Genomic DNA, 14,450 nt, shown 5'->3' with positions numbered 1-14,450 from the left:
CGTTCAATGCATTTTACTTTAGCAGGACTTTCTCCTGTTACACTGACTAACTGTTTAGTTCCACATCTGTCCACTCGAGTAGCTCGAGACACCAACCGTCTGCCACCTACAATCCACATCTTGCGTCAGTTGATCTCAATAGGTCACATGATAGGGTGAGACAAGGTCACAGCAGTTTCAACCGAAACCTCTGCAGATAATGACCCACACCCTTTGTCACAGCTTGGTTCATGATCAATAGTGAGTCAACGTCTGCCTTAAGGGACAACTTCCACTAGGGCTTAAATACGTGGGACTTTCCACCATTTGGTCTTAGAAGCGTCTCGGATGAGAGCTGAAACATCTTCAAGAAATGTAAAGAAGTTCAGTCGCTTTTCTTTCCAAGCTTCTTAGACTACCATGACCTGGATGACTGAGAACCTACAAAGACATACTACCATTTAATGTGTTTGTTTAGTTTGTTTAAATCACAGCAATCGCACTGTGTGGAGCTGAATGATTAAAGAGTTCCGTTTTTGCAGCTGTGTTGTTGGCTGATGATTACATTTTTCGGCGCTGAGCCAATCTAACGGCTAATTTAGTAAACATTAGCAATGGCTAGTTGGGACATGCTTACCATTACTCTCTTCAACCACAAGACTTTGTCACCATTTGCACAGCTGACAGAACAATTCCCTGTAATCACAACGTAACTTAAAGTTACTCTGAATCTTCTTGCTTCCTTTTAATTATGCACCATGGTTGGATAACTGCTGTTAAAATAATCACGTGCTTAAATAAAATATCAGGATCATTTTATTACGTTTTCTTTGGTGCTGATTTGATATATCTTTTCTGAGATGTACTTAATAATTTACTTACAACTTTGTTACTGGTACCCAGCTGCATGCACATACTATTATGTGAAGTTCTAAGGGTTCTGAGCCAATATAAAACAAGCAATAATGTGCAAAAGTCTTGACCCACCCCTCTCTTTTCTTTGCTAGGAAAATGGGAAGTATGTGCAGCACTTTACTGAAGTGGAAATATAGCATATAAGGCAAAAACAGCACAATTCTAACAATATTAATCAATATTTGGTATGACCACCTTTACTCTTGAGCACAGGCCAAACTCTCTTAGGCAAATTTTCTTCTCTTTTCTTTTAGTCTTCAGGAATATCCCACACTGCTACAATAGTGCTCCATTTCATTATTTTTGTATCCAGGTATGCTTTTACTGCACTTACAGTATATTTGGGATCATTGCTGCACTAAGGGATGAAGTGGATTCATAACTCCATTAGATCTGTTGCCACTGATTTTCAGTCCAGTTCTCATCTAATTTGGCGTAACCTCAGCCAAGGACATGACTTTCAGATACTGCTCATCTTCTGCAGATAGTCTTTTATTCCCCCAACTTCTTTTGTCCTTCACTTTTCCAGTTTCCTCAAATTCTTTAAGGACACACTGAACACCATGCTGAGATATGCCACATTATTAGCTGATAGCTCTTTGGAAATCACCTTGTTGGTGCTTTTTATACTTAAATGTTTCATAAATTAGTGTTCAGTGACCTAACAAAAAAAAAGAGAGTAAAAAAAGCATTCCTTCGGAGCTGGTCAGGTACAAAGACTCGACTGAAAATGAGTGATGAAGCAGCCAAAGTCCAAAGAAAAACTTTGCAAGATCTTCAAAAAGCCTGGAGAACTATTGCTCAAGAGTACTCTAAAAATAACATAGTCTGGATCCTTGGAAGCACAATATGAAGACACGAGGGTTGACTGAGACTTTTGCACAGTATTGTGTAAGGGACTTTAGATTAAAGGTTCAGGGGTCTTTGGCTTTTCAATATATAATAATGTGTATGGTAGTGTATTAGCTCAATGAATGTGTTAAGAACACAGATGCACAAAAATAGAGCAATGCATGGGAATCTAAGATTAAATTTAAAATAGGCAAATCACATTAACATGTTAGTGGTCATGACTTTAGTAGTTATGTGGGCAATGTGCCTAACCAGATCTTTTTAACTTGCACAACAAAGCAGAATTTCCGATAAAGAAAATAATCTGAGGAGGAGAGTAAAGAAAAAACAGGTGATGGAAGGATGGGCAAAGTGAGAAAAAAACGGAAGAAATTGAGATGGTGGCCGAACAGAAGCTGTAAATCCTATTGTCATAAAAGAAAAACAGACTGAGGGTGAGAAAACAAAAAATAAATAAAAACCTAATGTAGGAGGAGATTTATTGTCAGGCACCACACATGGCCAGTCAGCCAGAGAGAGATTGAGCCACCAGACTCGTACAGTAATGTGTGAATTTCCACCACGGCTCAGCTGAATTTAATTTTTCCATTTAACAAGCTTAGGGAGAGCTGTTGAGCAGTGCAGAGCAGGACTCCGAGGAGGGATGGGAAGAGTGAGATATCATGTCCTTAAAAAGTGAACATACAGACGCATGCAAAGCCTGAAGTCCTTGCATTCTTGTCTGCATGTGTGTGTGTGTGTGTGTGTGTGTGTGTGTGCGCGCGCAGGCAAGTCTATATATTTACACTGTGGGTTTCTTGTGGCCTGGATCCATTAGACGCAGAGTGTCCCTGATCACGCCCACTTTGACCTCTTCATCCACCGGACTGGGAACATATTCAAAAACTCCGGGTGCCACCTAAAAAATGCAAGTACTGCTTACAGCAAAAAGAAATAAGAGGCTTTAAAATATGATGATGTTGCTGCTGACATTTCACTCTTACCTCCTGCTCATGCTCGATTCTCATACTTGGGTTGGAGTTGACTTCTAACAGTACGGGCTTTAGGTTCTTCATGAGCAAGATGTCAAAGCCTAATATCTGAAACACATCCACAGAATGTCAGCAACATACTTTCTATACTGTATATATTTAAAATTCTCAAATATATACAAATAATGAGGATTGATGAAAAGGTCATTAAGGCTTAAGAAAATATCTACGTGTGATCAATATAAAGTGGATCTTATCTGATTATTTTATTTATTGTATAATTACTTGGAAGCACGTGGGTCCTGGTTTGCCGGGTGGTATGTCAGCCTGGTAGTAGACTCTAAGTTCAGGCACCACGGCGATGACAGTCTTGATGACAAGGGCGATGATGTCCGACCACACCCTCTTGATGTCGACACCTTTAGCTGCTAATCTGTACAGCACGCTGGAGAGAGTGCGCTTGCTGCCGGTGCTCTGGCTGTCTGAGTGCACGAAGTTGCCGCTGTGGACGTTGAGCGAGTAGTTTGTCAGGTGCATGAAGACGTGGCTAAGATTCTTCTGACTTGGCTCCTTCACAGAAACACACAAAAAAACGAAACGAAGAAAAACAAAAAGAAAAGAACAAAATTTGTTAGCTTTAAGGTCACGGCTTCACAGCACAGTTTGCTGACACCATCGTGGCTACCTGATACAGCTCGGTGCAAAAACGTGTCAGGCCCTCTTTGGCAATGTAGATCTCCAACGGCTCCAAGGACTTTATAAGCACGTAGAGCCGGATATCGAACTTAAGTTTGTCAATAAGTAACGGCTTTTGGATGTACTCCTGGACTACGCCCTGTTTGGCCTGCGAACCCGTCATGAGCTTGAGGTCACTAGGGTCACGGATGAGGTAGATACCGTCCCCCTGAGAGCCCCCATCTGGTTTGACAATGAAAGTGGGATTCACTGTAGCATCCTTCTCTTTCACCATGTGAATCTGCAGCAGAGGGAAAAGGTACACCAGTGAGTGTGAGTCAAGGAAGTTTAAACATGTTTCTATTGTTGATGCTGTATCAAAACAGCCTGTTGAAAGACCACACGAACTGGGAACGTAACAACTTGTTATGAAACACATAGAACCTGTAGAAAACGGTTATTGTTCACCGTCTCAGCAGCAGTAGCAACAGATAGGTGGAGAAAAGTTGGAAATTACTCAGGTGTTTCTTTTTGTGAAATATACACTGCTCACAAATTTTAGAAAAAATATTTGTCTTTTCTATACTGATATGGACTGGTTAATGAGTCGGGAATGAAAGGATTGCACATTGTTTCTTCATCCTCTAAGAACTGCCTACATAATCTCACCACACTGCCGTGCACCAGCAGGAACCCGGGATCCAGTGCACCAACCTTACAATGGGCCAAAAGATTTCATTCCTGTCCCTGGTAGAGGTCTGTGAGTTCCACCATGGATATGCCTCCCCAGACCATCACTGTCCCACCACCAAACATGCTGTTACAGGCAGCATCACGTTCTCTATCGCTTCAACAGACCCTTTCGCGTCTGTCAGATGGGCTCAGGGGGAACCTACACTCATCTGTGAAAAGTACAGGGCACCAGTGTTGGACCTGCCAATTCTGGTACTCTATACAAATACCAATCGGGCTCCATGATGTTGGGCTATGGCACTATAGGACATCGGGCCCTCAGGCCACCTTCATGAAGTCTGTTTCTGATTGACTGTTCAAAGACATTCACACAAATGGTCTGCTGGAGGTCATTTGTTCTTCCTGGCATAAAGGAGCAGATACCCGTCCTGCTCATGGGTTAAGGACCTTCTACGACCATGTCCAGCTTCCTGGAAACCCTTGAGGCAATGGTACGTATTGCTAGGATGTGCCATCCTCTGTGGGGTTCATGTTACCAGTAGTGATACTGGCCCTAGCCAAATGCAAAATTCATGGAAAAAACTTAAACCACAGTCAGAAAAGATGAAGAGGGGAAAAATATCAGTGGCCTCCACTGTCTCATTGTTGCCCCTCTAGTGCATCTGTTGTTAATTTCATTAGCACCAAAGCAGCTCAAACTGATTAATAACCCCCTCTGCTACTTAAATGACCAGATCAATACTCCACGAGTTTAACTGACCTGATGCTATACTCTGATTAAACAGTGTTCCCTTAATTTTCTATAAGCAGTGCAGTTAAATAAATTCATTATCTTAACTTGCAGCTGCACAAGTAGCAATCAAAGATTTGGTTAATCTGAGGTTTACAAACAACTCACATTTCACTCACTGGGCCCACGTCCTCATTTTAGGTTTGACACCGTTTTAGTAGATAAAGGTGGATGGCTTAAACATGAATTGAGCTGTGGTTTGGGGAAGGCCTCGAAGGGGACTGGCGGCGGCTCCCGGGCCTGGCAGATCCCCGTGTACCAAATAGAAGTGAAGAAGTGGAAGAAGTGAAAAGGGGAGGGAAGGTGGGGCATGTAAACAAGAACGAACACCTTGTAGAACTGGGGGATCATATATAGATAAAAACCGGAAGGAATGTGTTTGGAGGCGTGGTCCCACTCGTGAAATTCAGATACTTTATCTCCATTTACCTGCATTACCGATCCTTTCACCTCTACCTAAAAGATGAATATTCAGTCTTTCAGTGAATTATTATTTGTCTTCACTATACATTTGTCTTCAGCCTGATTTGTTTTATAATACTGAGTCATGGCCTAAAGGTTTTTTAATAAGATAAAAAGCAATAGTCTGGTGCCCTCTGCTGGACATAACATAGAGTTGCAATCAAATCTCAATTAGAAGAACTGACCACGTATTCATCTGAATACATCATCAATCTATTTTAATATTTTAATATTTTGGAAGAAAATACAACTTTTTTGTAATTAGATATTCCTGTAAATCTTAATATTGCATAAACAGTACATGCAGATAATAAAACACACATTTTTATTTACAAAACCAAGAAAAATATGAGTAGACTACATAAGATCAGCATCTGTGTTCATCATTTGGACTAACTTGGAGAACTTGAAAGAAACACTGAGTCATCCATGAGTGAACCGATCATCTATATTTGTATTTTAAAGCCATTCCCAAAAGGTAAATAAGACTAATTTCAATAAATTTATTGAGGTCATTGCTGCTGTGTTTGGACTCACTTTGTAGGACACCTGGTGCACTAAAATTAATACAGCTACTGCTACACTTATCACTGGTATGCTTCTACAAGGCCTGCTCTGGTCTGCCTTTGCAGCTGACTCAACCTACCCATTTAACAATTTGACTTTCTCTCATTTTGACCAACATCTAGTTTTGGTTTATGGTAATAACAGCTCATCTGTCTCTTTTAGCTTTATTATTAACACAAGCAAACTAAATTGCCCCCTTGCTTCTTATTTCAAACAGAAGACACTATTATTGCTGCTTCCCCACATGAGAAGAGGTTTCTGGACTCAATTTACCAGTTTACCAATTTAAAGTATAAACATTATATCTTGGAAGAACTCCAATTTCCATTTCTCACCTTTTGTCATCATATTCACATGACTTTAGCTCACTGAAATAAGCTAGCCACACATAGCTTCCATGTTTCCCCATCAATAGTTACACAGAAAAAGAGTTAAAGACGCTTAACAAGTGTTTTCATATCCAGTGTCATCATTTTTATTTGTGTCAATTTTCTTTAATTTATTTTGAACGTACCTGTGTGGTAAACTGTTGGTACTCCTCAGGCAGGATCCAGGAACGGGGATAGAAGTCGTATTCTTCTGGGAACAACTCCTGCATAGTCCGAACTGCTCTGCTGAGGTTGATCTTTCGCAGCATTTCGATCATTCCTGCACGGACAGTTTTACATAAGAAACTGAATACACGATTGGCACGATTTACACTCGCTGGTCACTTTGTTAGGTGCACCTCCTCAACTGCTCATTAACACCAATATCTAACTAGCCAATCGCATGGGAGCAAATCAGTGCATTTAGTCATATAGACAGCCAGGTAAAGAAAGGTGATTTTAATCATTTTCCAACACAGTTTTGAGCTGATCGGAAGGCAATGAACTCAAATCACTAGTTACAACCAAGGTATGCAGAAGAACATCCCTGTACGCACTAAATGCAGCAGAAGACCACAACATGTGGCATTTGTGTAAGCTAAGAACAGGAAACTGAAGCTAAAATTCACATGCGCTCAACAAAATTGGACAACAGTAGGTTGGAAAAACGTCGCCTGGTCTGATGAGTCAAAGACATCCATCCCAGTGACCTGGCTGGAGGTCAGAATTTGGTGTAAACACCATGAAAACATGTATCAATCCTGGTTCATATCAAGTTCAAGCTGTTGCTGGTGATGTAATGGTGTGGGGAATATTTTCTTAGCACTCTTTGGGCACCACAGCCTACTTGAGTATTCTCACTGACCATGTCCAGCCTGTTATTACCACCATTTACCCATCTTCTGGTGCCTGCTTCCAGCAGGATAAAGCTTCATGTCATAAACCTCAAATATCCTCAAACTGGTTTCTTGAACGAGAAAATGAGTTCAGTGTACTCAAACAGCAATGTGGACCAATCTCTCTGAGGAGTATTTCCAGCACGTTGTTGACAGTGAGTGTAAACTGTTCAGTAAATGTAGCCAGTTTCACAATAAGCAGAATGATTGCAGAGAAGGACTATTAACCATTTTAACAACCCTTGTTGGCTCAGAATAAAGTGCCTGGGGTGATGTAGGACAACACTATAACCTGGTTATGATAACAGAATCCTGAATCCATACTGCAATAAATAATATGTGATTTGCTGCAGGTGGTAGCAAGATAAGAAGAGGTGAGAGGAAGAATCTGTGAAATACCTGGGAACTTGTTGACCTGCCCTGAGACGATATTTTCATTGTCATGAAAGGAAACGCCGTGCCAGTAGATATCACAGGCTGTTCGCCTTCCTAAAGGAAACTGAGGGGGGGAAAGGCAAGAAAGAACAGTGAAAGGGAGACATAGCAGAGGGCTGAAAACATACAGAATGATGAGAACAGTTCATTAAGGAACTCGTGTTTGCAAACAAGAACAAAGGCTAATCTACTCAGGACATTAGGAAGGTGTTTTGTCCTCGCAGTGAACCGAGAAAACGGGGCTAATCTTGCCCAAAGATGGCAGGTAAGTGCGTGTTATGTTGTGAAGAGCTGGGAAAGAGGAGGAGAAGTGATACTATAAAGAGGATTTACACAGCGAGGAAATCCTGCTGGCACAGGGTAAAGGACAGTTTAGTCCTTTACACCTCATCTGCTCACTCTCACGCACACACTCCAAACCACACAGAAGCCACCCAGCAGAGGTGTGGGGAATCCATCCAGATATTGATAATAGTAGATAGTAGCAGTATTAGTACACACCAGTGCTGGTATTGGTATTGGATTGACGCTAACATGATAGATTGATACTTTGTATCCTCAGTATGTAGCCCACTGAATTGTGTTACATAAATAGTTTTTTTGGAAATGAAAAAATACACCTCAAACATGCACTATGAAAAATGTCTAAAACCTTTTGTATTGACTTGACAAAAGCCAACTTTATAAGTTAAAAGTATCGGTATTGGCAGTGGTATCAGCAATACTGGCCATGTATTTATTTTTATATGAAATCTGCAGTATCGCACAGCACTACCTAAAAAAGCTACATAAAAGCAAGATAAACAAACAATCACTCTGAGAATGAATTATGTGCACAATCTTTAGTTTTTCAGCCCTTAAACTCTCAGCTTTTTATACTTGTGATACAACTTTAGTTAATAGGAGAGTTATTCTCTCACCACTATTAAATGTGAATTAAAAAAATAAAGCTGTACAAAAACTGTAGATAAACTTAAAATCTTAGAATTATCCAAAAGTCATCTGCCATATTATCCATGTAGACAACAGCACGACTCAACACTGAATTTGCTCCCCACTGTCTGCGTCCTACATTCAGGAACGCTCAAATAAATAGTTTATTGTAAAGATTCCTCACAGCTGATAAATCAAACACACATTTTAGAGCTGGCAAGTTCAAAGTATCAACATGGAGCTGGGAAGAACTCAGTCACAGAGGCTGTGACTTTATTACATCATATGGGCTTTAACAGATTACGCTGGTAAGTAGCAGCACACCATCGCGAGCCTAAATTCAACTTTGACTCGACCCACTCTGCTGCCTCGCTGCAAGATAAACATCTAATTAATGACTTAGTGAGAAACAGAGTGACCGGTTCTAAACCCTGCCACACAGATGCCAGGGGAGTGAGGTCAAATTATTTAGAGCAGGGATCACACCATAAAAATAGCCCTGTTGTGTTTGTATGGACTGGTTAGCATGTGACGTATGGGAAAAGTTAGCTTTCAGAGCCACTTTTTAATGGGGGAAAAATATACTTGGCTTATAGGTTGCTGCAACATAGATATTTCAAGTTGCACCCAATCTGTCATGCCTCGAGTAAACAGCATTTATAGTTTCCAACAGAAGCTCCAAGGAAGCCTTTAGGTGTGAAGTATTTTGAAATCCATACGCATCGATTCAGAACGTCAGCTTAGTCTGCGGCATCCTCGTGAAAATCCCACGCATATGTTGACATGCACTGTCATTAGTCTAATATTCCAAGCTGACCCTCACGCTGCCATCCTCTCTCCCACAAAGAGGACTAAAAGTTGATTGGATTAGAGGAGCTTTAAGGCTAATGATTTCCCACTGTTTAAGAGAATGCCATATGCGGAAAGTCAGCTGACAGTACAGATGTAGAGACGTGGCAATCTGGATGCACCTTAACAGCCTCATCAGTCTCTAAAATGTTGACAAACTTCATGAAATTTATTTCAACGTGTTGCTGAAACAAATTTCATAAAGTTACGTGTCTTACAACTCACTGAAAGGGTGTTTATTCAATAATGGCAAAACCAGCCTGCCTGCTTCAGTTTCAGCCCCTTCAGAGTGGTTGACAGCTACTTTCAAAATGACACAAGATCTAAAGCACCACCGGCTTTGTTGGGGGTTACGGTGCGGACCAGGTGTGGTAATGTATAGGCCTTCTCTCTGTCAATTTCTGCAGGAGCTGTAAGCGTCGCCGCTCGGTTGCCGTGGCTAAGGGGAGCGTTTATTTCGCCTGTCTCATCAAATTGTCTTTTTTCACCTCTCATGCATAATGAAAGATGGGTAATAATGCCTGATAGCAGGTATTAATTGCATCACATTCAAAATTAACAGATGGTGTTTACAGCTCAGATTAAGAAGAATGGGATCAAGTAGGCTGCGCATAAATGTTTGAAAGCTGTCGATTAGAACACATCAACAGCCATCCCCTGTAATTTCATACATCGGACCCATGTGGACTGAAATTCTCAGGCTCCTGGCAAAATTGATGGCAATCCTGTCTTGTAGCATCTTGATAGTTAAAGGATAAAAAGTGATTATACTTTGCAGCTACTAGTTAGCCAATTTACTGATTTTGGTCCACGAAACAACTGAAAAAAGTGGCTGTCGGGCAACAAGCTGTGATAAAAGCATTAAACCTTTCATTCAAGTTAGGCTCTTCGGGCAGAACTGCACCACTTGATGCTCAAGTTTTTTCACTTTCCAAGATCTCTACAGTGGCAAAATGAGGACCAGTCAACTTGAATTTCTTTTTGGTGAATTGGACAAAGTCACAGGGAACCAGATGTAACAACAGGGTGGGTGGAGTTGGTAAACGCCTGCTCTATTAAATGTGGTGCATCTGTCTGCCTCTGAATTTTATGACAGTATAGAAAGTAAGTAGAAAACCGCCAATAATGTGAAGCCACTGTTTTACAACTGTTTATAGAGATATAAGAAGGAAAAAAATAAGAAGTATATTCTTCCTCCCCTCTAGCCACTCACAGATGGCAGCCCCTCCCTGATCCTAGTCCAGAGATTTCTTCCTTTAAAAAGGGAGGAGACTGAATCAGATTCTGATACATTTTGGCAGTTTAAAACTGGTTCTTAATTCATTTCAGTTTTATTTCTGTAGTGCTAAATCACAAAAGCAGTCACTTTAAGGTGCTTTTTCATTGGAAGGTGAGGACCCTATGATAATAAAGAGAAAATCCCAACAAACAAACCCCCTATCAGCAAGCACTTGGAAGAAAAACTCCCTTTAAACAGGAAGAAATCTCTGACAGAACCAAGCTCAGGGAGCGACAGCCATCTGCCAAAACCAGTATGGGGTGAGGTGAGGGAGACAGGACAAAAGACATCCACTGAAAGACAGCATTATATTAATAATAACTAATGATTAAATGCAGACTGGTGTGTAAGCACAGCATTGAAAAGGTGAGTGAACAAGAAACACTCAGTGCATCATGGGAAACCCCCAGCAGCCTTGCATAACTAAGGAAAGGTTCAGGGTCACCTGATCCAGCACCAACTACAAGCTTTTTCAAAAAGGAAAGTTTCAAGCCTAATTTTAAAAGAAGAGAGGGTGTCTCTCTCCCAAATCCAAACTGGGAGCTGGTTCCAGTGAAGAGGGGCCTGAAAGCTGAAAGCTCCCCTTCTACTTTTAAATACTCTACAATGACGAGTAAGCCTGCAGTCTTAGAGCAAAGAACTCTATAGGGATGATGCATTGCAATAAGGTCCTTAAGACAAGATGGGGCCTGATTATTCAAGAACTTGTATGTCAGGAGCAGGATTTTTAATTTGATTCTGGATTTAACAGGGAGCCAATGAAGGGAAGCCAATAGGGGAGAGATATGCTCTCTGTTTCTAGTCCCTGTCAGTATTCTTGCTGCAGCATTTTGGATCAACTGAAGGCTTTTCAGTAAGTTTTTAGGGGAGTCTGATAATAATGTGGTTAGCACCGTTGCCTCACAGCAAGATGCTCCTGAGTTCAACTCCACCACCTGGCTGGGGCCTTTTTGTGTGGAGTCTGCATGTTCTCCCCGTATTTGCATGGGTTCTCTCTGGGTACTCCTGCTTCCTCCCACAATCCAAAGTCATGCAGTTATTGGGGTTGGGTTAACTGATGATTGTAAATTGCTCATAGGTGTGAATATGAGACTGAATGGTTGTCTGTCTCTTTGTGTTAGCCCTGCAACAGACTGGTGACCTGCCCAGGGTGTACCCTGCCTCTCCCATTATGACAGCTGGGATAAGCTCCACCCCCCCCACGACCCTGAATTAAATTACAGTAGTCCAGCCTAGAAGTAAAAAAAATAAATAAATGCATGAACTAGTTTTTCAGCATCACTCTAGGCAGGATGTTTCTAATTTTAGAGATATTGCACAAATACAAGAAAGCATTCCTACAAATTTGTCTAATATGCACACTGAAATACATATCCTGGTCTAAAACAACTCTCCGCTACCCACCTCATCAGATCTCTGAGTTTATCTTGTGCTTTTGTAACATGTTTATGTTACCGATTATAACCATAAATAGAAGTATAAATACTAGCCAAATTACTGAATACCATCTTCGTAGTTCCTGGTACAGTAAGTGCCTCCAGGAGTACATTTTGCCATGATGACACACGCACACAGGCAGGGAGACATGACTCAGAAAAGGAAAAACAACACAAGCCTTGTTGTCGCCGCTGGTAAAAAATCCACATGACATTTCTTTTTTTTAAAAGTGCATTTAGCAGTGAAAAACATACAGCAGCAGCAGCACTGACAACAGTCGCCTGTCTTTAGGAATCCACTCATTCCTGCATCAGTTCTGCTGTTGTCATGTGTTTCCTCAGTTTTTTTACAACCTCAAACACTCCTACACAGATTCAGTCCATCATCTGAATATATATAAGTTTTGTGACTTATATTTATTCATAGAGGTACGCCCTGTAATAAAATGGCAGAGGTGGAAAAGTGAAGAGAAGACTGTCCACTGCGGTAATGGTTATAAGCAGCAGTAGTTACAATTATAGGATTCTTTTGGGACAGCTATTAAACAGAGAGTAAAATAAAGTATTCTAACTTGTAGTGGTTCAGCACAAAGTGAAACCCAGAAGCCTCAGTTAAAGGATCCACCAGTCACACCAGTTCTGGCACAACTAAGAAGTGAGTAGAGATGCCAGGCGGTGGATTATGGTAGAACTAAATACTTCAGACATGGTTCTTGTTGGCTCGTGCTTACACAACAGTAAGAAACCAGTTGTTACACATGGGCAGCCGCCTAAATGAAGCTGATGTTTGGGCTTCCCTCTGGATGTTTCCATTAACTGGTGCTTGGCTACACCAGCTGTCCTGTTACCACAAGAGTAAAACTTACACAGCACATAGGTACAGAAGCCATAAGAAGACAGTCCATTTGTAACACACCTCTTTCCACTTTAGCTGCTTGATGCTTATCTTCAGTGCCTCCAGAGAGGTTTTGGCTTTTGAAGTGTCTACCGTCACAGGTCTCCTCTTCTTTGCAAGCTTGAATCCCTCCTCTCTGCGCATCTCTTCGATGTTTTTGGATGTGTGGATGGTGACATAGTTGCCATTGGGCTCTGACTTCCGCTGCAGTATCTTTCCAGTTCCCTTGACTTGAAGTGTCCGCTCATACCCCAGTCTGTTTAAGTTTTTCTCAGAGGAAACTACAGAGCCTTGCGATGCCACATCAGAAGTGTGTCTCTTGTCCTCTCTGCCGGGCTTACTGCGACTTTTACCTGTTTGTTTGCAGGGAAGAGAGGTGCTGGATGCATCTGTGCCGGTGGGATGATCTGGTGAGACAGAGGCAGAAGGAGAGGAGCCCGGCACCTGCTCTTCTGTATCCACTCCCTCCTTCTCTGCATCTTCGCCAAATGATTTCATTTGCTCGACTTGAACCTTGACATACTGATCACTCATTATGCGAAACGCGATGTGTGACGCCTCTGGCCAGGGCACCGCTGTGCCACAGGGTGCAGTAATCCGACGCCGGCGAGCTAACGGTGTTCAGATACAATGAAGTACGCATTGCTGGTTTAAACGGCCAATTAACAAATGAAAGCCATTTCTCTGCGGTCAGCTCGCTTACCAAATAGAGCAAAGGGATGCCCTCAGACGTACACGTTACTGAGCAAGATAACGCTTGACCATCCCAGGCTTGACAGCTAGCGTGTTAACCGGCTGGTCACAATATTTAACTATCAGCTTCGAGAAGCTAGCGGTTCTCTCGAGCTGGCAGCTAGAGGCAGGCGGCACTTGTAGCCAACACTGCTAGCTCCTTAAAGGGAGCTAAACCCGACGTTAGCCTGTCAAACTTCATTCGGCTAACGCATGGCTCGGAGCCCGGTTAGAGACACTAAGCCTCAACTCATGATAGACTTTATCTTACCAGCAACGATATCTACTTAGCATAGCAGCGCCCAGCGTTACGACGGAGCCCACAGTCCACTGCTCTACGGTATGTGTGTGTGTTGTCCTCCCTGTGTTGTTAAGCAGCAGAAGCCAGTGTACAGCGCGTCGCCCAGCCTCCATCTGGTTTGGAACCCAGCTGATGCTGCCTTTGGGGTTCCTCGTAATTCCCTGTATTCCCATACGGCTCATCGCCGTATTATTTGATCAAATGAGAAACGGTCGCTTTTCCCACACCAAGTGGTTTACAATCTGTAGCTTTAATTACGGTGAGTATGTGTGTTTAATAATCTATTAATTCAATCTGGTGCTATTGCTAAGCCAGGGGAAAATGCTCTGACAAAGAAAGTCTAAATTCCATTCATAGCGAGGATAATCTGTGCACCTTGAAGCAGGTGCCTTTCCCATGTATTTATCTAGTCTAAATACCAT

At 41.9% G+C, this 14,450-nt stretch overlaps 1 protein-coding gene across 3 annotated transcripts in view; it reads right to left on the bottom strand.

The window, feature by feature from the left end:
* Positions 1 to 14,450, bottom strand: part of ttll11 (tubulin tyrosine ligase-like family, member 11) — a 22,687-nt gene extending 8,237 nt beyond the window's left edge. For 2 of the 3 annotated variants that reach the window (XM_005720207.2, XM_005720208.2), the window contains exons 1-7: positions 13,017 to 14,450; positions 7,568 to 7,667; positions 6,419 to 6,552; positions 3,403 to 3,693; positions 3,003 to 3,287; positions 2,730 to 2,825; positions 2,532 to 2,644 (exon numbers count right to left, since the gene is read on the bottom strand). In XM_005720207.2, the coding sequence (XP_005720264.1) occupies positions 2,532 to 2,644; positions 2,730 to 2,825; positions 3,003 to 3,287; positions 3,403 to 3,693; positions 6,419 to 6,552; positions 7,568 to 7,667; positions 13,017 to 13,529 (1,532 nt within the window). In that variant the 5' untranslated portion in view covers positions 13,530 to 14,450. The remainder of the gene's footprint in view (positions 1 to 2,531; positions 2,645 to 2,729; positions 2,826 to 3,002; positions 3,288 to 3,402; positions 3,694 to 6,418; positions 6,553 to 7,567; positions 7,668 to 13,016) is intronic. The other variant, XM_005720206.2, reaches the window with a different exon arrangement.

This window comes from Pundamilia nyererei, unplaced genomic scaffold (genome assembly GCF_000239375.1).
Source record: "Pundamilia nyererei isolate P.nyererei 1_Seehausen unplaced genomic scaffold, PunNye1.0 scaffold00002, whole genome shotgun sequence".
NCBI classification, from domain to species: domain Eukaryota; kingdom Metazoa; phylum Chordata; class Actinopteri; order Cichliformes; family Cichlidae; genus Pundamilia; species Pundamilia nyererei.
This window is presented reverse-complemented; position numbering and strand designations above follow the sequence as displayed.